The 26782-nt window shown below is 45.8% G+C and overlaps 2 protein-coding genes across 3 annotated transcripts in view; one reads left to right on the top strand and one right to left on the bottom strand.

The window, feature by feature from the left end:
- The window catches only part of LOC115084953 (rab11 family-interacting protein 4-like), a 58250-nt gene extending 36297 nt beyond the window's left edge, over positions 1 to 21953 (bottom strand). The window contains exons 1-4 of one of the 2 annotated variants that reach the window (XM_029590414.1): positions 21751 to 21953; positions 12250 to 12386; positions 8896 to 8991; positions 5422 to 5503 (exon numbers count right to left, since the gene is read on the bottom strand). In XM_029590414.1, the coding sequence (XP_029446274.1) occupies positions 5422 to 5503; positions 8896 to 8991; positions 12250 to 12386; positions 21751 to 21774 (339 nt within the window). In that variant the 5' untranslated portion in view covers positions 21775 to 21953. The remainder of the gene's footprint in view (positions 1 to 5421; positions 5504 to 8895; positions 8992 to 12249; positions 12387 to 21750) is intronic. The other variant, XM_029590415.1, reaches the window with a different exon arrangement.
- Positions 21954 to 25093: 3140 nt separating this feature from the next.
- Positions 25094 to 26782, top strand: part of FOXRED2 (FAD dependent oxidoreductase domain containing 2) — a 72113-nt gene continuing 70424 nt past the window's right edge. The window contains exon 1 of the mRNA XM_029590413.1: positions 25094 to 25480. Within this exon, the coding sequence (XP_029446273.1) occupies positions 25395 to 25480 (86 nt within the window). The 5' untranslated portion in view covers positions 25094 to 25394. The remainder of the gene's footprint in view (positions 25481 to 26782) is intronic.

Raw genomic sequence — 26782 nt, 5'->3', positions numbered from 1 at the left:
ACTTTTAAACTTGGATCTTAAGATTTTAATGAAAGTTATGGCCAAGAGGTTAGGAAAGAGCAGGGCATTTGATTCATCCTGTTCAAATGGAATTTATTCTGGGAAGACTAGCAACAGACAAAACGCGGAGAGTGGTAGACCTGATATGGTGGGCTAAGGAATCTTCAGTCCCTCTGGGCCTACTTACGGTCGATGCTGAAAAAGCATTTGGCCTAGTGCATTGGGAGTACCTGTTTGCTGTACTTGAGCAGTTTGGCCTGGGAGGGAATTTCTTAACCTGGAAGCTTTATTTCAACCCCAGTGCCTGCATAAAAGTAAGTGGAGGCCACTCCGAAGCCTTCCCAATAGGTAGAGGCACCAGACAGGTATGCCCCCTATCATTTGCTTTATACTTGAAGCCGCTTGCTAATAAGATTCAGGCTACTGGGGAGATCCAGGGCCTTCAGGCTGGCGACTGAGTACAAACTGTCCATGTTTGCGATAACTGGGTGCGCTGAGTCCCTGCCCTAATGAAAGGGCTGATTCATTTCGGAAAGGTATCAGTTGAACGCAGAGAAATCTGAATTCCTGAATATTATGCTTCCTCCTGATCGGGTTGCTTTTATTAAGTGAAGCTTTCCATTAAAAAAAAAAAAATTCACAACTTCGTAGGTAAAATACTTAGGGGTGAAAATAGGAGCAAGATTAGATGACCTCTTTACTTTAAGTTATGATAAGATTTGGGATAAAATCCAGCAGGACCTCCAATCATGGGATAGAGCCTCTTTCCTGGATGGGAAGATTCAATAATTAAAATGAATATCCTTCCCAGTTATTTATTCCAGACCTTACCTATCCTAATCCCAGAAGAAAGGATTGTTATTTGGCAGTGTAAATTATTCCATTTTATATGGAAGAGAAGGCCCCCTAGAGTGAGCAGACAGGTTATGTATTTACCAAAAGCCAGAGGGGGGATGAGAGTCCCTTGTATTTTGAAGATATTACATTGGGGCGCAACTCAAGGCTGTGATTGACCGGCACTTAAGTGGAAATGAGAAACTATGATTTCCCTGGAAAGGGTTCTGCTGAAGGGGCTGGCTCTAAGTTAGTGTAGCTCCCTGCTGTAAACTCCCAAAATTTTTACCACCTACTGTCACTCTCACATTGAAATTATGGGATAAATGGGAAGGAGAGACTGGAGGTTTTCTATAGGACTCCTATATTTTTTTTAAATTCCAGATTGCTCTAGAACTTTAGCTGATAGGTGGGAAGGAAAAGGATGCACGAGACTAGAACAGGTGGGAGATGGCGCACATTTGAAGCCTTTTTCAGAGGTTGAGTGTGCTTTCCTCGGATTTTTTTTACTTTTCTCTGCAATTGAGTCAGTTCTTATCCTGAAAAGTAGTGAGACTAGATCTGATTAAAGGTAAATTGCTATTTGAGGGATTTTGTGAAAAGGCACAATTTATAACCAAGGGGATATAAAAAAAAATATAACTTATTAAACTCCCCCCCCCCCTCCCCATGTGGTTAAGTGGGAGAAGGATTTGCATAGGAATTTGGAAGAAAGGTCTTGGGACGCCTGTTACCTTAGTATAGTGAGAAGCTCCATTTCCACTGCTGTTGTGGAGCAAAGTTATAAAATGCTCTACAGATGGAATCTTCCCCCAGTGAGACTTGCAAAATTCTATCAGAGTCTTAGTAAATTGTGTTGGAAAGCAATTTTATTGGGATATAGTGGTTGACCTAATTGTAGAAATTTCAGGAGAAAAAAAAATCCCTAAGGATCCTGCATTTTTTCCTTTTGAATATTCTGTTTCCTGAAATTGTCCATAATGTGACTTCTTTAGTGCAGCAAATAATTATAGCTGCTAGAGGAGAACTGGCATTTTCTTGGAAAGATACTTAACTCCCCTCTGGACAAAAAGTGATCCAGAGACTGCATAAAGTTTATTACTTGAATCATCTCACAGCAATTAGGCATAAATAGTTAGCCAGATTTGAAAGATTGTGGCATCCTTATATTAAGTGGCAGAAAAAAATGCAGGCAAAAGGTGGAATCTTTTTACCACACATTTGTTATTTTTGTGAAAGCGAGCATAGGGGTGGGAGGGGGGGGGGATTGGGGAAGATACTTGATATATGGAATGACGACCATCTTTCTTTTTTTTTTCCATTTTCACCTGCATTTTCTGTTTTGATTGATGTTTGGCATAAGCCTTTTGGAACAATCCACGGATGTCATCTGTACTTTAGCATTTATGAAGTGTTAAAAAAAAATACTCAATCTTTTGAAAATGAAATTATGGTGGAAAGGTTGCTAAGATACATAAGAACTGATTATGTAATTTGTGATTGAGTTGCCTTTGATAGCAATATAACAAACATGTATTCTTATGTCTATTAACCCAATAAAATATAAAAAAAGATCCCATGCTACTGATGCCAGTAATAGCAGTGCCTATTCCCTAAGTCAACTTGATTAATAGGAGTTAATGACATCTCCTCCAAGAACTTATCCAAACATTTTTTAAACCCAGCTACCCTAACTACATCCTCTGACAACAAATTCCAGAGTTTAATTGTGCGTTGCGTGAAAAATTTTTCTGATTAGTTTTAAATGTGTTACTTGCTAACTTCATGGAGTGCCCTCTAGTCCTAATATCCAAAAGTGTAAACAGATTACATCTACCCATTCTAGACCTCGCATGATTTTAAACATCTCTATCATATCCCCCCCTCCCCCATCTCTTCTCCAAGCTGAAAAGTCCTAACCTCTTTAGTCTTTCTTTATAGGGAGCTGTTCCATCCCCTTTATCATTTTGGTCACCCTTCTCTGTACCTTCTCCAGTGCAGCTATATCTTTGAGATACGGTGACCAGAACTGTACACAATAAGAACATAAGAAATTGTCAATGAAGGGCAATGGTCCTCAATATCTATGGGACAGACATATGTTATAGGCCAGGCTAGGAGTTAAAGTCAGAGGGATGTTTTCTAATAGCAGATTTGGTCCCAAAGATACAAGTGAAGCAGTAATTCAGCACAAGCCTTCTTTCAGCTAGCCCCACAGGTTTAGAATGAGATGCCACAGTCTATCAGAGCAGAACTGAAATTTCAGAAGCAAGTGAAGATATGTATTTCCAAAGGTGAGCTGATCTATACTTGGGTATAATGTAAGTGATGACTCCTTTGAAGATGTGTTTTGTTTAGGAGTTATGTAGTTTTAGCAGTGGTAGTATAGTGGTGAGCATGGCTGCCTTCTAAGCCGCTGATCCAGGTTAGATTTCTGGCCAATGCATCAAAGCTGAGCTGAAAGCTTGGTTTTAATGTTGTCGCTTTCCAGTTGATATAGTGTATCTGGATTTCCTGAAAGCATCTGACAACATCCTTAAGAAAGACTTCTTAGGAAATTAGAAGATCATGGGATAAGTGGCATTGTCCTATTGTGTATTGCCAACTGGTTAAAAGACAGAAACCAGAGTAGGGCTAAACGGTACATTTTACCAATGGAGAAAGGTGAATAGTCGAGTGCCCCAGGGATCTGCTCTGGGACCAATTGTTTAATATATTTATAAGTGATCTGGAAACGGGAACAGCAAGTGAGGATCAAATTTGCCGAGGACAAAGTTATTCAAAGATGTGAGAAATTGCCAAGAGGTCAATTGTGAAACTGGGAATGCAAATGGAAAATTAAATTTAGTGTGGACAAGTGCAAAGTGATGCACTTAGGGAAGAGTAAACCAAATTATAGCCTCATAATGCAAGGTTCCACATTAGGAATCACCATTAAGGAAAAGGATCTAGGTGTCATCGTTGAAATCTTCTGCTCAGTGTGCACAGCAGCCAAGAAATCAAATAGAATGCTGGGAGTATTAGGAAAGGAATAAGACAGAACATAAGAAAATGCCATACTGGGTCAGACCAAAGGTCCATCAAGCCCAGCATCCTGTTTCCAACAGTGGCCAATCCAGGCCATAAGAACCTGGCAAGTACCCAAAAACTAAGTCTATTCCATGTAACCATTGCTAATGGCAGTGGCTATTCTCTAAGTGAACTTAATATCAGGTAATGGACTTCTCCTCCAAGAACTTATCCAATCCTTTTTTAAACACAGCTATACTAACTGCACTAACCACATTCTCTGGCAACAAATTCCAGAGTTTAATTGTGCGTTGAGTAAAAAAAGAACTTTCTCCGATTAGTTTTAAATGTGCCCCATGCTAACTTCATGGAGTGCCCCCTAGTCTTTCTACTATCATAATCATAATATCATAATGCCTCTTATCGCTCCATGATGCAACCTCATCTCGAGTACCGTGTGCCGTTCTGGTCACCTTATCTCAAAAAAAAAAAAAAAAAAAAAAGATATAGCAGAATTAGAAAAAAGGTACAGAGAAGAGTGAGCAAGATGATAAAAGGGGATGGAACAATTCCTCTATGAAGAAAGGCTAAAGAGGTTAGGAGTCTTCAGCTTAGAGAAGAGACGGCTGAGGGGAGAGATAAGAGGTTTATACAATAATGAGTGGAATGAAACTAGTAAAAGTTAAAATCAGTCATTTACTCTTTCAAGAAGTACAAAGACCAGGGGACACACATACAATGAAGTTAGTGGGTAATACATTTAAAACTGAGAAAATATTTTTTCACTCCATGCATAATTAAGCTCTGGAATTCATTACCAGAGGATGTGGTGAAAGCTATTAGTATAGCTGCATTTAAAAAAAGATTTGGACAAATTCCTGGAGGAAAAGTCTATTAAGGTAGAGTTGCAGAAATTCACTGATTATTCCTGGGATAAGTAGCTTGGAATCTATCTACCCCGTGGGATCCTGCCAGGTACTTGTGAACTGGATTGGCCACTGTTGCAAACAGGATACTGAGCTGGATGGACCCTTAGTCTGACACAGTATGGAAAGTCTTATTCTTAGAGTTTTTTTCATTTTATGTTAAAATACTTTTCATGATGTTTTTGTAATTTGTTTCTATTTTGGTGTTTTAAAATTATGTTGTGCATTGCTTTTATTGTATTTGTGGAATATAATTTTATTAAGTTATATGCACCCTTTTCAGCAGCTGCAATATTTGGTTTTTTGTTTTTGTTTTTTTTTTTTAAAGCTATAAGGGCAGTTTTTGGGTTTGTTTAACACACTCCTTCCATGTGCAAGGATTCCTCACTATTTAAATGAGAATGGATATCCCTGTCTTACAAAAACACTGCAGAGATTTTAACTATTTTAACAAAAGAATTCTCACTACCTTGCTGCAGAATCTATCCCCCAACTGTGGTGCAAGGCTCTAGAACCCAGACCATGCTAGTGCGCCCTCAGCTGCAATTTGCTCAGAGGGAGACTTGTCTGCCTTGCCTCCTGGCTCGGGAATACTGTGCGACTGAAGACAGCAGCCTGGGAAAGAGTAAATAAGCTGCCCAGTCACATTTACCTTCTGACTGCTCTCATCACAGTAGGAAGCTTCAAGGTCCAGCAGGGAAATGTTCAAGCTACTCCTTCCACTATCTTGGGGTCTGAAACAAAATTCAAAACCAAGACATCAAGGTTAAAGCTAGTTATTTGCTTCATCTGCATGGGGAGTCCTGACAGGCAGGAGAACAGAGCCTCAATCCCAGCTGGAGCTCCAGGTGCCACTAAAGCAAAACGGTCAGTGCTTTCCCATGTGGTGGTGAGAAGACAGTACCGTGGCTGTGTGACCACTAGTGGCACAGAGGACAGCATCAAGCAGCTTTAGAACCAGGTGCCTCGAATTCCCATCATATGACATTTGCTTTGAGGATTGGCAGGGGGGAAAAAACCCACAGGGAAATGCTGAAGAGCAGACATGCTGGGTTCCTGAGCCACAGATATGTAGAGAGACTGCACTGGGAGAATTAAGAAAAATAGACCCATCTAATTTTATGCATTGAAATATCCTTTAAGGACAGTTACTTGTGTTTGAAATGTTTGTGGTAGCATAGAGGAATGCAAACAAAAAAAAAAACACCCTACCACATCACACCCCACACTTTAATTTAGGTTTCAAATTAATAGTGACAGGGATTCCTTAAATTACTCCCAGAACAACCTAAGAAGAATCCTAGATTGAACACCTATGAATTAGAATCCAGACAGCCGCCAAGATTAAACCATAGGCATGCCTTAAGGGGACTAGAAGAGCAAACACTACCTCAGTTCCTTCCTTATCTTCCTGGATAAGGACAGCTAGAATAAGAAGTTTCAATCCAGGACCCTGCCATGCTGTGGTAACCCAACCCCTTCTCAGCGGCAGGCACTCACAGTGCACGCATTTCATTTCAGGAAGCCTCAGACGCCAGCATCCAGTCCCAGTATAAAATATGGAGGCGGCTGTTAACTTCTGGAGTCACATATTGGCTCACTGATCCTCGATCTCTACAGCACCCTTTGAAATGCTCTCCCCTTCAGCAGACACTGACTCCCACTAAACACAGCTTTATCCTCTTAAAGAGTCACCTACCCACTCCCTGATTTCCAAGGCAGGACGCATACAAGTTTGAGTTGGTGCTTAAAAGCTGAGGTTGATGTTCAAACCCGCTTTGAATTTCCCCACTCCTCACTGGCAAAATGTACCTGGATGAGTCATTACCTGGCTAAAACTTTGCCAGGAAAAACACCAAAAAAAAAAAAAGTAGCGGTGCATTCCAGGGGGCGTAACAAATATTTGGCTAGCAGCAATATTGAGTCCTAGCTAAATAAACTTAACACGAAAAGTCTAGTGTGTGTGTGGGGGGGGGGGGGGGGGGGGGGGGGGGGGGGGGGGGGAAGAGAAGGGACGGCAGGGACAAGCCTGTCCTAAAAAGGTACCCAGGTATCTACAGTGACAGACTTATGCTGAATAAGTGGGTAAAGTTGCCTGAGAAAATGTTCCCGCTCACCAGCTTACTGAATATCGGGACAGCCCAGTAAGGAGAGAATTTCAGCTACTGTGCTTTGGCGACACCTTGTGGCTAGAGTCCTCTGTAGAAAGGCTTTGAGGGAGCCCTTGCCAAGGACCATCAGTACATGACTGGATTGAGCAGTGGTGGGTGAGGATATAAAAAAGAAAAGAAAAAAAAAAAAAAAAAACCACACCACAACCCCCACGGTAAGTGTGAATGAAGATTCCTGGTGCTGAAGCCCAACAGTGATGAGTTACAATTGAGAAGATAAATATATGCACACACACACTTTTTGTAGATTCCTGCTCTCTGGAGTTCTGGCAGGACAGCTGTTTGGCTTTGAGGCAGCAGAGAAGGGAAAGAATCAATCCTACTCCCTGCACCAATAAAGTAGGGTATAGCAGGATTTCTTTAGCCAGAAGAGTTTCCCCGTATTTGTGAGAGCTGTGGATGGAGTCCCACGCTGTAACAGACGTGGTCCCTGATGTTGAGCACAAGCCTACGCTGAAGAGCAGACTCTGGAGCCAACGCCTGTGTCGGGGAGGGAGGACAGCGGTCATGGTCCCAGTTACGGAAACCCTGGATCATCCCATGTCATTTCATACCGAAGGGGCTCAATTTAGAGCCAAGCAGCAAGTTCTTCTGTAAGGTGCATGCGATTGTGTGGCACACCACTCCTCCCACTCATGCGGCGACCCCTGCCAGTTGCCCTGTAGTAGCAGATTGCTCTACCACCATCCATGCCAGCACAGCCAAGAGTTTTCAAAAAAAAAAATAAATAAATAAAGTGTGCAGCTCGGCACTTCCTGGCTCCTGAGCTTGTGATGCATAAGATGAATGGCCAGGAAGCACTGAGCAGCAGCTTTTGAAAAACACGTTCATGGTAGGGCCATCCTTGAAGGGCCAGGGCAGTTGTCTCACGTCCTGTCCTTCTAGGGGCCTTGCACTGCCACAGTAGTCCCAACCAGCCATCTAACACCACTCGAGTGCTGGCAGCAACTGTGGCTCGCATGGTGGAGATATCAGTGCTGGGCCAGGCGGTACAGTTCCCCCCCCCCCCCCCCCCCCTCCCAATGATTGAAGAGAGAGTGTGGGGGAAGGGAATCACTCCTTCCAAAATAAGATGGCACACTCCCACCTCTGGTGCAAGGTCCAGCACAGCACCCCCTCCCCCCCACCCAGGATCAACTCTGGGGTTGGTTTTTTTTATGCTGGCACAGGCAGCATAGCACGATCGGCCAGAGGAGTAATGGGCTCCTTGAGAAGGTGGGTGTGGAGAAGAACAGCAAAGTTTTGTAAGTAACAGTAGCACATTCCCCCACAAAAAAAAAAAAAAAAAAAAAAAAAAAAAAGGGGAGGGAACATTAATTGCAAGGCCTGAGAACTAGGCGACACCATTTCAGGGTGCAGTGTAGGTAGACATGCCAAGGGTGCTTGTATAAGGTGGGTGATCTGAGTAGACATCAAATATTACCGCCTCTATTTGTAAGTGCTCTACTGCTCCCTGCCCCATGTGCTCTGTTACTATTTGTCCGAAGAGAGCCCCCTAAGAAGCCCATACATTTTTCTGCAGATGGGATGCCGAAAATCATTCTCTGGCAAATGAAAGGGCAGTGATGCTGAGCCACGTTAAGCATTTCTCTCAAACAAACATCGGAGGGCTCTTCTTCATACCAAGAGGATGAGAGGTCAAATCACATTGGTAACAGGAAGCCAAACCACTTCTTATGATATTCAGCCACCGTACGGGGAGGAAAGCAGGTACCCTGGTTAAGGACATTGCGTTGCCAGAGGGCAGAGACACAAAGCTTGGGGCTCTGTGCTTACAGACTCCAGGCTCAAACAAGGCCCTGTCCTTGCAGCACAGTAAAGCTAAGGTCCACATCATTCTGCTGCTAGCAACCATCACCTTTGTAGCTGTGGATTTATTTTTCCCTTTTCATTTCTGCATGCAATCCTTGTCCCCTCTCCCACCACCTTTTCACAGGTTTCTCCCCTTATCTCACCTGTATAGGATGGGTCTTTTGAAATTGGGGCTCTCTGCCTCACCATAATCCTCAAACTGCTGGTCCAAGGCCTCAGACCACTCAGTGGAACAACTCCTGGACAAGAGACAAGAGCAACATGGCAGTGATAAAACAAAACACTCACACACAAACATTCACCCAACAGGAGACATGGCCGTAAGCTGTTCTGTGAAAGGTACTCTAAGTGCTTCTTGTCACACATACTTTGGTTACTGAAATCCCCAAAAGAAAGCCCATGAACAGTTTTATCTGGGCAGGTAGTTCCAAAATAAAAGGAAGTACAAACAGATGTTTCAATGAAGTGAGGGTGAACCTTTCTGCTTTGCTGTCCTAAAGTGGCAACAGTCTTCAGGGGCTGCCGCACTTCCATTCCACCATACTTGGGGAGGGAACAGAAAGGAAACTTCTATGCAGCACTTAGCCCAGATTAAGTTGCCATGCAGGGGTACATTTTGCCTTAAGTCAGTCACCATGTTTTTGGCTCTCAGATTGTCAACAAGGCGGGGGGGGGGGGGGGGGGGAGAATTCATACACTAGTATCCCTTGGGATACATGAAGGATGGTCTCCTCCTCCCCCACCCCCCAAAAAACAAAACAAAAAACCTGCAGTGGGTCTCTTCTTGGAGCAGAGGCCCCACTGTGGCAGCAGTGGAGGGTGGGACAGGGTTGGGGGGGGGAAGGGCCAGTGAGCAGAGCACTTGTGCTAGTTCAGATCCTAGCCTGCAACTAGCACTGCTGTGACAACAGTAAGAGTGTAAGAGAGCCTAGCACTGAGAAGTGAGATGAAGTGTTCACCTCCCCAGGATGGGGATGCTGCAGAGGCAGCACTCACAGCCTCTGGAGTGAGAGCCTCATTCATCGTGAAACAGCGATACCTGCTGCTCAGTCTTGAGGCCCACGATGGCAGGGTTTTAAGAGGATCCCTGGTACGAGGCCCCCCAGCATACGGCTGTCACTGCAGCGACGTGGGGGGGGGGGGCACGAGTGAGTTGGGAAGGGAGATAGAATAGTGAAAAAGTTCTCCCCAAATGAAGTCTCAGGGTGCTGGATCCTTGCCCTGGTTTTGATTAAGACAGAAGCTTAAAGGATACACAGACGATACAGTAAAGTTCACGGGAGAGCAGGCGAGCGCACAGGCCACTCTCCTGTGCGCACAATTCACTAAGACAAATTATTCAAATTAGGGCCTGCGGTAAAGAGAGGCACTAGGGACACTAGCGCGTCCCTAGTGCCTCTTTTTTGACAGGAGCAGCGGCTGTCAGCGAGTTTGACAGCTGACGCTCAATTTTGCCGGCATCGGTTCTCAAACCCACTGACAGCCACGGAGTCGGAAACCGGACGCCAGCAAAATTGAGCGTTCGGTTTTAATTTTTTTTTTTTTTAATTAAATTTTTAACTTTTGAAACCTCCGACTTAATATCGCCATGATATTAAGTCGGAGTGTGTACAGAAAAGCAGTTTTTAACTGCTTTTCTGTACACTTCCCCCGCAGAAATTAACGCCTACCTTTGGGTAGGCGCTAATTTCTGAAAGTAAAATGTGCGGCTTGGCTGCACATTTTACTTACTGAATCGTGCTATTAGTTTCGGGGGTGGGGGGTTGGCCGCGCATTTTCGACACGCTATTACCCCTTACAAAATAAGAGGTTAAGCTAGCATGTCGAAAACGCGTGTCCAACCCCCCCCCCCCCTCCCGAAACTAATAGCACGATTCAGTAAGTAAAATGTGCAGCCAAGCCGCACATTTTACTTTCATAAATTAGCACCTACCCAAATAGCAAAGTGTGTCCAAACTGTATCGGCCTGACACTTGGGAACTCTATGGATCTGACCCAGATATTCTGGAATTCCAAAGGAATTTGTGGGGCTCTGAGCAAACCCAGGAAAACTCTGGGTTCACAGTTAAGGTGACCTGCACGAGCCCCGAAAGAGGAAGTTGCCAGGGCCTCAGGGGCATCTGCATGCAGCTGAAAGTAGCAGCAGTGGCAAGCATCCGCCCGGCAGAAAGAGGAGTCGTCCCCGTTGACTGCACAGGCCTGAAGGAGGCAGTAGCTGCTGGTGGTGGGTTTGGGTCTGGGAGAGAGGCCAAATGGGCATGTGTGTTTATGGGATGGGATAGTAAGTTCCTGCCCTTCCCCCACAGCATTCTCAGGGTGACTGGAAATCAGAAGTTCCCAGGCATGCCAAAGGAGCAGGAGGAAACTGCTGAGCCTATCTGCCCCCACAATAAAAGAAGATATAATTGGCTTCTCCAAAGTGTCTTGCTAGCCAATAATGCTCCTAGTCATAGCCAGCCTATTAAAACGTTCGCTGCTTTGCCCTCTGTAACCAGGACTCCACTGCTCTGTGAGGAAGAGAGAACCAGAGTCTCTCAGGCTGCATTTTACCCAGGATTACAAGTATCTCTGTCTCCACAGGAAGGGGCCCAAGCCAGTCCTGGTTTTTAAACTCATTACATACATTCAGGACCGGTGTGAAGTATGAGGCGGACTAAGCGGCCGCCATTTTTTTAAAAGGGAAGAAGGAGTCATGCAGTGCGATGCGGAGGTGGGCAAGAGAAAAGAAATGCAACTAGTACATACGACGACACATGGGCAGATCTAGGATTATTAAGAAGAGAGGGGTGATGCAGTATCATTCCCTAACACCTACCCCTAGCTTCCTTGGGACAATACCATGAACATGGTAGTGTGAGGCCAGCAGAGCAGACATGGTGAAGTTACACTCCTGTGTCGTCGTCCGTCCCCTCCCCCCAGTGTGTATAAAGGGGAGGAGAAGCCACAAAAACCTGGGCACACATGCTTCCCATGTCCCTCTGCTGGCCCTGCCGGACTGCTATCAGCAGCCCTGGATGTGTCAATAGGGAACCACTGTGTCTGTACCTAGGGCAGCAAACATTTAGGGGCAGCGGGCTGGCTAAGATCTGCTGCCTCCCAGCTCTGCTGAGTCTCATTCAGCAGAGAAACTGCCCTCTGCTACCCTGTAACAGAGCCTTACAGGAGGTGAAAGCACCAAAAGTGCCCTAGGGGGGGGCGGCAAAACCCTAAATCCATCCCTGGCTATCAGTGCTGCCGATCTGAGCACCATGTGTCAAGATCAGCTTTTTAAAGCATGGTAATATTTTGGTATTGATTTGTCCAAGAGCAGATAGTGCCAGACAACCGTCCTGCCTCCACAGTGCTCTCGTGTGCCGAGGTGCAGATGCTGAGCACGGAACGAGAGATTCCTGCTTAAGACAGCCGGAGTGATCTCTTGGGAGATCACAAGACACATAGCCTCCCCCCCATCGTCACAGGTCAGACATCCCCTCCCCACCCACCATTACTGGCCATACCCATCTAAGCAAGTCGACTCCAGGGGACTGCAGCCCTCAACGCCAGGAATCTCTGCAGGGTAACCTTCTGAACTTTCCAGCTCCGATGTTCCACAAACCAAAGCATTATCCAAGCCAAAGAAGCCTTCATCCACATCCTGCAAATCAAGAGCAGTGAGCAGAGTTCAGATCGGTTTTTAATTGCTATACTGTACGCGAGAGCCAATTACAGTATCTGCCAGGGGGCAAAATTGGCTCCCCTCCCTCTGATTTTGTCTTGCAGTGCACCTCCTTGGGTGAATCCTCTCGCAAAAAAACAAGTAGTTAAGTTAATGGGCTGATATTCAAAGCCATTGAGCTGGATAACAAGTTACACGACTTTTGAATATTTGGGGCACATATCTGGCTAAAATTTAGCTGGATTAATAAAAAAAAACCCAGAGAGGTATTCTGGGGCATAGCTATGTATTCCAGTTACCTTAACTGGATACAGCGGAAAATAAGTTTTAGACCTGCAGTCCTAAAGTTATCCAACCATGTGTAGTTGGTTAGTTTGAGGCTTAACCAGATATATTCAAAAGAATATAGCCAGCTAAGCAGCAGCAGTCTTTAAAAGCCCAGACCTATAGGCCCAAGTTCCAGCTCACCTGCTCGCTGTTGGAGAAAAGCTCCCCCGAGTCCTGTTTTACAAGGACCATTACAGTGGGTCGCCACCAGCCTCCCCGGTTAGGCACCAGCTTAAAAAAAATCAACAATTCTCCCTCCTCTGGCACTCACTCGGTACCTTCGTTGTCCCCTTTCCTGTGCCAGGACTGAGATACACCACGATTCTGGCAGCTCCTCGTGTTTCCGACAGCAGAACTGGATGCGTAAGCGTGCTGGTAGCTGACATTTCCAGCAATGCTCTCAGAAAAAAACAAAAAGATACATGGAAAGCTGCTGGATTGCCAGGGCTGTTTTAAGCCTCACTAGGATGGGCCTCTCCCCACACAAGACTTTTGTGCAGTTTATGAACCATGGACTTAGCTGATCCTCGTTAATTCCTAAAGATAACATGGCACGTTAGCTATATTTTACCTTTTTCCCCCCCATTGTATTCTCAATTTTTTTCAGGGTCAAGCTGGGTCCTGGGCAAGTGCCCCATTTTCCCTATGAATGAAATGACCCCGAGGATCACCAGATATCACGATCCTGGCACAGACGAGGGGGCTAGTGAAGGTACTGGGTGGCTGCAACCTGCTGTCATTTTCTATGTAAAAACAGAACTTGGAAGGGCATGGAGAGACTCCGCCCAGCAGGGCACATTTAAAAAAAAAAAAAAAGAAGGCTGGTTCAGTGAAGACCTATGGTTCAATCCCTGATCACTAAGACGACGATGCAATAAAGGTGTTTTCAGCAGAGCCCACGGTTTTTTTCCGTGCAAATGTTACTCCTGATGCAACAAGGAGTTTTGCACATAATGAATGTGCAAATTAAACAGTGCATCCTGCTTAGTACCCCCACATGGAAATCCCATGCAAATGAAGGCATTAGCCTTTATATACCCCCCACCCCCGTGCAGAGAGTTGTGCTGGCTTAACACAAGTTCTCTTAGTACTTCTGGTCAGAGGTGGACTAAAGTTTCCAGCACTTGTCAGCCTTTGGTCAGAAGGTGGAGTTCTGGAGCTCAGACCTGCAGTCAAGATTTGTGCGCAAAAAGCATGTTTTCTGCGCACAAATAGGGGGTAATTTTCAAAGGAGTTACGTGCATAAATGTAACTACTATTGTAGCAATTTTCAAAAGCCATTTACTCACGTAAAGTGCACTTATGCGAATAAATCCTATGGACGATTCAATGGCATATATTGTAGCAATTTTCAAAAGCCCACTTATTCGAGTAAAGTGCATTTACACGCGTAAAACCCAGTTTTACGCATGTAAATGCTTTTTAAAATCAGACCCATAATGTCCGAGAGTCTCCTCCGCTCTCCCAAATTTCACACACACACTTAGCCTGTGCTAATCACATATTTTCCCCTCAGGTTTGTGCACACATTTTCCAGTCTGTGCCCTTTACTTCCCGATGAAACTGCATACCTTTAGTTTACTGCATCAGGAGTTAAACATTTTTACTTGGGCATTAAATTGTGCGCTGAATTTCAGTGCGCAGTTTTAACCCATGCTTCATTGCATCAGCCTCAAAGCCAGCAGGTGCAAGGCATTCTGCGCAGTAGTAATGATCCCCTGCCACTACAATCCACCACCTCCAGGTGGGTCTTAGATTATACGCATACCAGATTCAAAAGGCACATTGCCCCCTACCCCAATCAATGATGTTAAATGAGGGAGAGAGTGGAGAATGAGCACATTTTCCTGGCAATTGTGAATACAGGCCCATGGTTGAGATGAGTGAGCATTGAAATAGGAGTGAATGGAGGATGGAAGTGCAAGATAAAAGTTAAACTGGAGAGGGTGCTGGAATTCATATACAATTATTTAGTCCTGGGAGAATTCTGCAGTACTGCGGAGCACAGAATTGCCAAATTCTGCGCAGAAAATAGTAGAGGAGACCCCGGCATGCCGCCATTCCTGGCGAAGATGGAAGGCCCCGGTGAGAGAGAGCATGGGAGGTTAAGAGCGGGTGGAAATGCTTGAATGTGGGGTTCAGGGAGCAGGAGCCTATATGAGGAGATTGTGAAGGAGTGTGTGTGTGTGAAAGAGGGATCGTGTGTATGTGAGGGTGCTAGCCTGTGTATGTATGAGAGCCTGTGTGAAGGGGTGCAGAGAGAGACATAGGTAGCCTGTGTGAGGATGTATGCGTGAGAGAGAAAGGGAGCTTGTCTGGGTGTGTATGCATGAGAGAGGGACCCTGTATGAGGGAGGGAGGGAGGGACAGAGGGAGCCTGTGTGAGGGGCAGTACTGAGAACGGGGTCAAACTCTGGGACTGGCAATAGAGTGGAAGGGGTTGAGCCTAGAGGTGGAGGGGAGAGATACTGGCAGGTGGAGGAGTTGGGGCCTGAGAGGGCAGAGTGGCCAGGGGAGTAGGGAGGGCGAGTGGAAGGGGCACTCTTACAGTGAATTTCTAGGGAAATTCTGCATCTTTTAAGTAATAACTTTTCTGTATTAATTTGAAATGTAATTACTTAAAGACTTTCATGTAAATTGTTATTTTGACCAATATAAAGTTTGCAAAATTCCCTCAGGAGTAACAATTATCAATAGGGCCTACATCAGAACTGCCACACCTCTTGCACCTGGGGGGAGATGTGCAGCCAAAGCTTTCCCCCACTCTCCTACAAGTGAAGGCAGAACTACCCACCAAGCCTGAAACCAGCAGGGGCAGAGGGTCTCAATTCCTGCAGCTGCTGCTCCCTCCCCTCTTAACCAACGAGAAGAGGGAAGCCAGCAGCAGGACACAGAACCTAACAGGGCCAATGCAACATGACACGCGGTAAAACAGGTACTTGTATTGAGTACCCGTTTTCCTAACACCTGCACAAACACCTCTCCTGGGCACCTGATGCAGTATTATGAGCTGCCTAGCTAAAAAGGACGCACTGGGGATCGGTTGCACGTCCCTAGCGCTCGTCATTAGGCACCCAGGAGACGGCAGTGCACGGTTTAAGAAAATGGACGCTCGATAAGTTCTCACCCCGACAAAGGAAAGCTAGCATGTGAAATCCCCTGCAGCAACAAAGAGTAGCCATGCATCCTTTCAAAACGTAAATGGTTTTTTTTACAGCAAGAAGTCACTGCACTTCACGCAGTACTGGAGCAATCTGGTCTTGGGTTTTTACCACCCAGGCAGGCAGCCATAGGAGGAAGCAGAAAATCACAGCTTTGCTAACAGGCCCTTGACTCACAGGGTGCTAGGCTGAGCTCACTTTATTGTGTCGGCCCCACAGAGAGAAGCTTGCAGAACAGGAACCACAGGGAATCACTGAGGCTCTGCACCGGCTCCAGATTCGAGGGCTCCTCTGCAACTTCAGCCCACTGCCAATTCAGGAGATTGGGATATTTCTTCCAGACCATGACATTGCGCCTCTGCCCCTAGGAAAACCAGCCGCCCTCATGCTGCATTATGGCTTGCCAAGTAGGAGAGGGATATGAGGGGGGGGGGGGGGGGGGTGGAATTAGGAGAAGAGCACCACCACAGGAGGAGAAAGGGAACATGAATGGCTGGAGGATAGTAAAGGAGAGATAATGGAAGAAGAGAAGAAGAGATAAAGGAGAACAAAGACATTGTTTTCAGTTCACATATTGAGTATATGACTTCTGAACGTTTAAATAGAAGAAAAAAAACTGGCAAAATAGATATTCTGGGAGCAGGGCCATTACTTCCATAAGGCAAATTAGGCAGTTGCCCAGAGCATCAAGATTTTAGGGGGGGGGGGGGGGGGGGGGGGGTCGGCAAAATCCTGCCAGTGTGATGTATCAGCCAATTACGTCAAAAAAGAGGGAGTACTGTTCCAGGTCCATTGTCACCAGTAGTTAAGTTGGTAGGGGGCTGGGTGAATGACCAAAGCTTAACCTAGGGCACCAAATATGCTAGCACTGGCCCTGCCTGGGGAGGGAGTATGAAGGATGTAGAAGAGGAGATGAGACAACTGAAAGATGTGAAGAGATGGCAGTGTACAGGTGGTGATGGAGAGGAGAGAGGCTGAAAGGAAAGACATCACCTGGAAGAAAAGAACAGGAAAGCTCTAGAGAGCTTCTCACGTCATCAAATGCTACTTCTGATTTTTGGCATTTTGGGTTGGGGAGGAGGAAAAGATAAACTACTCACAGAGGTCAATACTACTAAGCTTGGGCAATCTGGCGAGGCTCAAGCAGCAGCAACAGCCGCCTTCTACAGATTTCGACTTTTAGTGGCATGGCAATGTGTATTTCTGCTGCCAAAGTAATATAGAGAAATTAAAATTAAAGAGATGGGGGGGGGGGGGGGGGGGGAAGCAAAATTACAAAAATAGTGCTAAGAAAACTGCAGGGTACAGGAAGGAGAGTAACAAGGATAATTCCCAAGTTCTGATTCTTATTTGTGTGGCCAGGTGGCAAGACACCTCATATTGAGATGGTCTAGTTGCTTCCTCTCTTTCTCGCCAGCATTATAATACAATTTTCCTGCTCATTCATTCGAAAGAAACCTTTGATTTTCTCTGACACCTTTGGGAAAGCTGCAGCTCCGATGTCTTTCTATATTACACAGCCCAGGAGGAAACGCATTTGTTTCTATTTATCCGACGCAGCATCCCTCACATGGAAGGCCTGTGGGAGGTGGGGGCGGGGCTAGGAAGACAGAAGCCAATAGGAATCACAGAAGCACAGCCAATTTTTTTCCCCCTCCAATAGGAGAAAGAAAGCTAGTCTGAGGTTACAGGGGAATAGATTTCACATTTGCGGGGGCCATTTACTAACAGGCCAATGCAATAATCGGCAAGTGTTAAGCGCCTGCTCTCTTAACGTGTGCCCAATATTTAACACAAAAAAAATAACCGGCTGCCATAGTAAAAAGGAGATTCTAGGGAAAATCTTTCATCCCTAGTGCCTCCTCAGCATCGTGTGACCAGGAGAGGTGGCTGTCAGCGGGTTTGGAAAACTGATGCTCAATTTTACGAGTGGCCATTTTTCCTAACTTGTATACAGCCACGGGTTTGGAAAAATGGATGCTCGTTGAGAGTCCCTTTTCCTAACCTGACCGCCAGCACACTAAGTTTAAATTTTTTTTTTATTTTAGGGCTCTCCGTTTTCTGTCCCTCCAACTTAATATCAGTATTTTCTGTAAGCTTTTTGGGCTCCTCAAATTAATGCCTGTTCCGGGGCAGACAATTTGAGGGTAAAAGTGTGCGTGTCAGGCACACTTGTTTGCAGAGGGAAAAAGCTAACCTCATCAACATGAATTTATATGTGATGAGTGCTATTAGCTACACGCTAACCCATTTCGCATCAGGTGTTACGGACGTGTGTCCAAAACACACATCCAGTCGTGTGTTGAGCCGTGTGCTGCAGCCAGCACACGATATTGCATCAGCCTATAAAAGTTCTCAGATTCTGCATAGATGGGGGAAAATGCTATGCAAATGGCTACCTTAGAAAAAATAAGTTCTCTTCATGCAGAAGTGGGGAAAATATGGCACGTTTTGTCAATACAGACTTAAAATGGCTACATTAAGTTCAAAATGCAATAGGATAAAATTCTACCTTGTAGCAAAAGTACAACGTGAAGAACAACCTTTAGAAACAGCAAGTCATGGGACAATGTGATCCAAGGCAAAAAAAAAAAAAAGTTATATATGGCTTGTGTTACTTAGGATGCAAAGCTCCAACATGATCTTACTTAACTCAAAGCAATTAAAGATTTTTTTTTTAATCAGGAAGCCCTTAAAATGACTCTCACCTTCCCAAACCTGAGCTCAAGATAAGTTATATAAAAGGTATTTCATTGCCCCAAAGCACTTACAGTCTAAGGCCCCGATATAATAAGGTGCCTGGTTCTGAGCACAGAACCAGGCACCAATGAAGCAAGGAACTTTATGCACAAAAACTGTGCCCACAACCCTGAGTAAAAATGAATCCCACCTTAATGACAGCATTAACTGTTACTCCCCAGCAAATAGATGCAGAGACAATGCAGATTTTCTTAATGCTGGAAGTGTAATAAACTTAGAGCAAAGTTTCTGAATCTAGATTTAGTCTATTGGGCTGAACTGGCAGTTCCATACTCTGCATTTATACACAAAGGGGCCCAATGCGTTTCAGATGCACGTCCACACAGTCCCTTATGCTATAAGGGGGATTAGCATGTTCATAGTGTGCGTCCAACACACCACAAAACTAATAGCACTCATCACACGCAAATGCATGTTGATGAGGCTATTAGTCACCCCACAGGTGTTAATTTCTGAGCAGCCCAAAAAAGTGTATAGAACAGCAGAAAATACTACTTTTCTGTACACCCTAAGGCTTAATATCCTAGCAATATTAAGTCAGGAACCAAAAATGATAAAATAAATAAATAAAATAAAAAATGCACCAGCCAGTCAAGAAAAACGGACACTCAATTTTAATGACATCCATTTTCCTAACCCATGGCTGTCAGCAGGTTCAGAAAATAGACGCTTATAAAACTGAACGTCTGTTTCCTGAACCCAATGACAGAGCCATCTTTGAGTTTCTGCTAATAAGGAGGTGCTAGGAACATGCTATTCTCCCTAGCACCTCCTTTGTAGCATGACCCCTCATTTAAATATAGTATCGCACACCCAGGAGAGGTGGCTGGGCGTTCATGGGGAGAGAGAGGGCATTCAACTCAGAGCGCCCGTTTTCCCACACTTCTTATTGTATCGGCCTGACAGGAAGTTACTGAGACAGGAGTACTGCCATATACACAGAATTTTTCCTTGGGCAAAAAGATGATTGTGCGCCATCTGGCCTTTCCCTGATAGGTGGCTGGGAGAGCAGAATAGAAAGGGTAAAGTCACCAACCCTAGTTGCTGTTTTAGGGCTATATCCCAGTATAAGTGAACACTTCCATGCAGCAGAAAGCTGGCCAGATCAATGAACTGGAATTTTAGATGCCCTCTCTGGCAGCCCTGTGCATAAGAGTGCAGTCAGCCAGACACAGCTTTACTCACCCATGAGCTCACATTGTGCGAGCTTAAACTTTACTGTCGATGCAACATTGAGTTTTATGCTCACAAAATGGTTTAAAAAAAATAAAAGTGTGAGTACTGCTTAGCACCCTCAAATGGAAATCCCCTGCAAACGAGGGCATTAAGCAGTGCTCCCCAGTGAGGGGCACTGGCCCCAACACAGATTTTCTTAACACTGGAAACTTTACTCCTGGTTAGAGATTGAGCAGAATTTCCAGCATTGCCGTGCTAGAACTTAAAACCAAGAGGGACAGGCAAAAACCAAAGAAGTTTTTTTTGTGCTCTAACTAAATAGCCAACCCTGCATTGTCTCCCTATCTATTCCCTCCTACAGCTCAAGCTCCTTCACTCTGCAGTACCTCACTAACAGGCAGATTCAGTAAACTGCTCGGGAGAGCCGGCGCTCCGAGGAGAGCACCCGCTCTCCCAACGCGTACCCAGGCCACTCTCCTGGGCACGCGATTCAGTATGCAAATAAGGGCCCGCGCTAATAAGGAGACGGCAGCTGTCAGCAGGTTTGACAGCCGACGCTTAATTTTACCAGCGTCGATTGTGGAACCTGCTGACAGCCATGGGTTTGGAACCCGGACACCAGCAAAATGGAGAGTCCGTTTTCCAACCCATGGGCAGATTTTTTTTTTTAATTTTTGGGGCCTCCCACTTAATATCACTATGATATTAAGTCTGAGGGTGTACAGAAAAGCAGTTTTTACTGCTTTTCTGTACACTTTCCCAGTGCCGGCAGGAGTTAATTTCTAAGTGTAAAATGTGCAGTTTGGCTGCATGTTTTACTTTCTGTATCGAGTGGGACTATCTAATAGGCTCATCAACATGCATTTGCATGTTGAGCGCACGCTATTAATTTCAGGGAGGGGGGGGGTTTGGACACATGTTTTCCATGTGCTATTACCCCTTACTGTATAAGGGATAACAGCAGCGCATCAAAAATGCACATCTGAATGGGGGGGCTGGCTAATGGTGTGCTCGGCCTGAGCGCACCGTACTGAATCGGCCTGTATTTCTCCTCTCAACTCTTTCTACATCCCTCCTTCTATGCTGCTCAGCAAGTCATTCTGAATCTGTGCCCTTTGCCTCCACCTTAAATTCCAGACTCCATGCTTTCCAGCTGGCTCCCCCATGTGCTTAGAAGAGACTTCCTCAGCTGGGCATTATGTTCTCTCTCCCACCTTCTTTAAATCTCATCTAAAAAATCCACCTTTTTGAAACTGCTTTTAAATCTGTCTGCCTTCAGTCTCATTAACTAATTTTAACCATTGTCTTACTATACAAAACTCCAAGTCTCTTGACCTGTCTTAGACTGTAAGCTCATTCGGCAAGGACTAACTTGTGTGTTGCTTGTACAGCACTGCATACATTGAGTAACCCTATAGATAAGTTTAGCAGTAATAGTAGTAGGGACACTTGCCATATGCAATGTAATACCAAAGAAACAAAACATTTCCTCTTGTGCTATGAAAGATATAACGATATCAGATGCACCTTTTCCAGAATTAGAGAAAATCAAAGACTACCCACAAAAGAATGAACAGGAAACAACTCTTTATAATTCTGGGGAAAAAGAGAAAAAAATAGCAGCTGGGGCAGCAAAATATGTGGGTCCCTACTAGAAATAAAACCTGATAGGATAATACAGACCAGCAGCAAAAATTGGGAGTTGGCTTGGTAATTTATCTTCTCTATATCCTGTAATTTGTTTTTGCTATTATTACTATTTTGTATGCTTTCCCCTTTTCATTTTGAAGCCACTAGTTTATTACTTGGGCAGCACATAAAAACGTCCTGCCCATAAAGTTACCCAAAGCTAACTAGCAACACACACACAGACCCAATTAAAAATCAGGGCACATTACTTCCCTGTCCCCTAAACGTACCTGTTTGGTTTTCAAAGGACCCATCAGACCTCTGTTCCCTTCTCCTACTCAACTAATTCCAATAGTTCCTGCTTCGGATAAGGATATACCTCACAGGCAAAGACCCACAGCTTTAACTAGACTGGAAGAGAAAAACTCCTTCTACTCCCAAGAGCCTTCTGGGCCTTTATCAGCACCTCTTCCTCCCCCCACCCAGGGGTCCAGAAACAATAGATCCTGTGATTAGAAGTAACAGCCTCACCTCCCAAGACAAGGGGCAGGGAGGGGGGTTGGTAGTCATTGGCTAGCTTGCTTATTACAGCGGTTACTACCCTAAACCAATTAAGCCTGACACATCACTTTGAATGCATATACAGGGTTGCTCTCTGCTTCAACGGCAGGGAGAAATGTGGAAAAGAGGATTTACATTCAGACAACATCCAACAAAGCATTGATCTGTGCAGTCTATTAAACCCCAGAGCTGGGAAGAGGGGGGTGGGTGCTGCTTAATGAGAGCAGACAAAGGCAGGTGTGCCTGGAAATTCCTTTTCGCGCCCTGTATGGAAGGGCTCGTCACACAGCTCATGCTCACTGCTCTTTATTCCCGCTCTTAGCAATGGAAATTGTTTTTGGTCGCAAGCTCCCTCACTCAAAGATTCATTCATTGGAAGCAACACTGCCGTCCAGTCATGCGCGCCTCCTGAATTAATCTAGAACTCCTCTCAACCCATACGTGCTCACAACCACAATCGGAGACGAGTTGCAAACCTGAGCAGAACTGTCACCTGGTTTCTGGGGATTGAAAGCCAGGAATGACCTTAAATGCAAGTGTACTCTGCTGCCTGCAGTGCTGATTTAAAATGCAAGGAAAAGGCCCACAGATACTACAATATGGTAAAGTGCAAAGCTAAAAAACCAGGCCAGATTTAAAAATCTTCCTCCAAAACCGGCTCGCTTGGCAGCTCTACACGGACGAGTACATTATTTTATTTATTATTTTTTTTATATACTGACATTTGATCTGAGATATCACATTGGTTTACATTCAGGTACTGTAGGTATTTCACTATCCCCAGAGGGCTTACAATCTAATGGGTCAATACAGTACAGTGCACGTTCATTTGGATGCACGTTTTCAACCCGCTAGCTTTACCCCTTATTCAGTAAGGGGTAATAGCACATCAAAAACGCACGGCCAACCCCCCCAAAACTAATAGCGTCCGCAACATGCAAAGGCATGTTGATGGCCCTATTAGTTATTCCCGCGCGATACAGAAAGTAAAATGTGCAGCCAAGCCACACATTTTACTTTCAGAAATTAGCGCCTACCCAAAGGTAGGAGTTAATTTCTGCCAGCACAGGGAAAGTGTACAAAGTGTAAAAACTGCTTTTCTGTACACCCTCTGACTTAATATCATAGCGATATTAAGTCGGAGGTCCCAAAAGTAAAAAATAATTAAAAAAAAAAATTTAAATCAGCCCGCGGCTCGCGGGTTGAAAACCGGATGCTCAATTTTGCCTGTGTCCAGTTTCCGAACCCGTGGCTGTCAGCGGGCTCGAGAACCGACGCCGCTTCTGTCAAAAAGGAAGTGCTAGTGTCTCCTTTTACCTTGGGCCCTAATTAGCATATTTTTCTTTACTGGATCGCACGCTCAGGACACTGGCCTGTGCACATGCCAGGAGAGCGGGCACTCACCCGCTGTCCTGTGTTTCTTTATCCACACTGGCCTGTGCACGGAGAGCGGGCACTCACCCACTCTTCTGTGTTTTTTTCTGTATCGGCCTGTAAGTTTTTGTAGCTGAGGCAATGGAGGATAAAGTGACTTGCCCAAGGGCACAGCAGGACTCAAACCCCGGTCTCTTGGTTCGTAGCCCACTGCTCTAACCACTAGGCCCGCTACTGCACCCGTCTGCTTTCAGGAACTTTTGATGGCAGGGCTACAGCCAGGGTGGTTGCACGGACGCCCCCACCCAAATGCACAGGGTAAAGGGCAGTTACTCTGATTTGCTCCCCCCTTCCCAAGGACGGCCCTGCATAGACACATCAAGAGTGACTTTGCAAGCCAAAGCTGCCAAGGGAAAGTAAGGTAAGTGACCATTGAGCTGGAGTTGGGGAGGCTGTCTGTATCCAACTGTGGTTTATGTTTGGTTAAAATAAATAAAAATGTGTATGGTGAGCTTTGAATATTATTTGCAGCATCCCAGCAATTGTTCCCCTATTTTTATATCCTTCTCCCCACTCAGCCCATCCATTTGCATTGAAAATCCTTGCCCAGGGGCCACAGACTGCAGCTTCCTCTGGAACACAGCTAACAGTAACATTTGTCTGGCCTGTAGGTGCTGCCTTGAGTGATGGCTGAGATTCTCTCTTCCCCCTGCCCCCTAGGGCTTATGAATGCTACTCTGTAATATCACTAGTCTTGGCCAGTCTGCTAGCAGAAGCTGGATCTAGTAAACAAACTCAGGTCTTTCACACACATTGAGCCACCACGCTAGACTGCATTTTATCTACAAGGATTTATGGAGGAGAGGTAGGACAGGGGGAGGAAGGGTGATGTCATGGTGCAATGAAAATCTTCCTTTCACCAACTGCAGAGTTGTATCTAGGCGTAGTAATAGGACATTCAAATGTATTTGTGCACCCGACCCCTACCTTGATGTTCCAACTCCTTTCCCTCCTACACTTTGATCTCCAGTCCTTTTTTTGCTCGCTCCCTTCTGCCTCCCCCAATCTAATCCCCCCTATCCTCTCCCTCTAGGAGAAAAGTTGTATGCTTCCTCGCTTTTCATCGACTGATGGCCCACACTTGCATTTCAATCATTTTTCAGCACCCACTAGGCTTTGCACCCTGGTTGCCTGCCTCTCTGTTTCACTCCTAGTTCTGACCCTGACCAAATGGCCCCCCTTGGTGGTATTGCACGTCGTATGAGAGCAGGGAATAGGCTTCCAAGTTCCTATAGGAGAGACTTCCCACAGAACAGACTTGCCAGATCTGAACTTGACTATATATATATATATTCTGAAACTCCGGTAATCTTTTCTACACTACATTCTTTTGCATAAGATCCAACGCTTACTTCACCAGCCATGAACACTGAATATTTATTGTAATGTCAACCTGAGAAGCAATTAAAAAAAAATGTAACCTTTATTGAAACACAAGCCTAATACATTATTTTTGTTACCTAAACTGACAGATCGGAAGTAAGACAGGGCATCCTCTTTGATGTATTTCTGTCCTTCCTACCTATGACATAGACCAACACCGTGCCTTTAAATTCTCAGCCCTCCAGCTAGCTGCAGGAGGATGGAGATCAATCAGGAAGAAGGAAGTACAGCAGAGAAGGGGGGGGGGGGACACATACTCTCGTGGCAGCGTGTGATTGTGCAAGATAAACGTTAAAGGCACTCTTTGCCAGCCCCTGCCCCAAGAGTGCTCGGAGGGCGTTGCACGCCTGGCCTAGCTGGCGTCTCTGCTCATCTCGCTGGTTCAAGGAGACTCTCTAGCCTCGTCTCGTCTCTCCCGGGAATCTGTCACGCTCCAAGCATGGTGCGGGCTGATCTTGCGAGCAGCTGCTGCGCCATCGGGGTCCTGCCCGTGATCGGCACGGCTTAGTGCTGTTACTGCTGCTGGTTATGGTTTTTTGTTTTTTTTGCCTCCTTTATGCCGATACATTTGACGATGCACATAAGGAATGTTTGCTGGCAGCCTCGGAGGAGCGAGGTGATCCGTCGTGCGTGGGGGTGCAGGTAGGGAGCACGCACCTGAAACGCCTGCCTTCGATGTCCCCAGTGTACCGCAAATGGTTAAATAGATAACAGGGAGAGAAGCGTTTAGTTAGTAACATGGGATTCGCCTTAACAGGAAGGTTATTATGATTGTTTTTGCGAGGATTTGCATTCAGACAACAAAGACTAAAACTACACAGTCTGGGCAAACAAATAAGCGTGGGGCTAGCTTGCTTATTGCGGCGGTTACTACCCTAAACCGATTAAGCCTGATACTTCACTGTGAATGCCTATACAGCGTTGCTCTCTGCTTCAACGGCAGGGGAGAAATGTGGAAAAGAAAATTTACATTAAGACAACATCCAGCAAGGCATTGATCTGTGCAGTCTAGGGGGCCGATTCAGTAAAGTGCGCTGGAGAGCGGGCGCTCCGAGGCGAGCACCCGCTCTCCCAACGTGCGCGATTCAGTATTCAAACGAGGGCCCGCGCTAATAAGGAGGCGCTAGGGGCACTAGCGCGTCCCTAGCGCCTCCTTCAGGTCGATCCAGTAAAGTTCAGTTGAAGATTTCTCGTCTGTAACGAGCTCGCTGCGCACAATTCGGACGCGTAAGGCAAACCAGCGATACAGTCTCCAATTTTGCGCATCCGTAGTGCTTCTTAAAACAGACGCGTAACCCTTCCCGCACCCGGCATGTAAATGAACGAATTAGCTGTATAATGAAGGAATTAGCTATTCCCCTCCGATACCGTAAGGCGCGCTCAGGTTCTCTCATTAGTAACGCACTGTTTTGCCGCGGCCGTAACGTGTTAGTTTACCTCCTCCCCCTAGTAGGAGTTAGGACTGTGAGTCTAGTAATAAATCCATCGACACCGCTTAAGACACTCAAAAACAATAAAACACAATTTAAAAAAAAAGCGATACAGAGATGATCGAGAAAATGTAATGATGTGGGACACATAAAACCTGTCAGAAGAAAAAATAAAAAATTTTAAATACCTGTCGGAGGGCCGCGTGGGTCCAGGCGGCCGGCGTGGGTCCAGGCGGCGGGAGCCGGGTGGTCGCGTGTTAAGTCTAGGCCGCGGGCGGGCGGGGGGGCGCCTGTTCCGGGCGGCAGCGGCGGCGGGGGGACACGCGTTAGTTCGAGACGGCCGGCGGGCGGTCGCGTGTTAAATCTAGGCCGGGTCCGCACAGGCGCGCATTCACTGCCGGTGGGGGCTGCCTCTCCCGGCAGCCCCCACCGGCAGTGAATGAATGAATGCGTGCCTGTGCGACCCCTGCGATTGGGCGCTCAAGGCGTGACGTCACGGCATGTGACTGCCTTG

Source organism: Rhinatrema bivittatum, chromosome 2, assembly GCF_901001135.1.
Source record: "Rhinatrema bivittatum chromosome 2, aRhiBiv1.1, whole genome shotgun sequence".
Classification (NCBI taxonomy): Eukaryota; Metazoa; Chordata; class Amphibia; order Gymnophiona; family Rhinatrematidae; genus Rhinatrema; species Rhinatrema bivittatum.
Note: the sequence above shows the minus strand (reverse complement) of the source record. Positions and strands in the feature narration are given on the sequence as shown.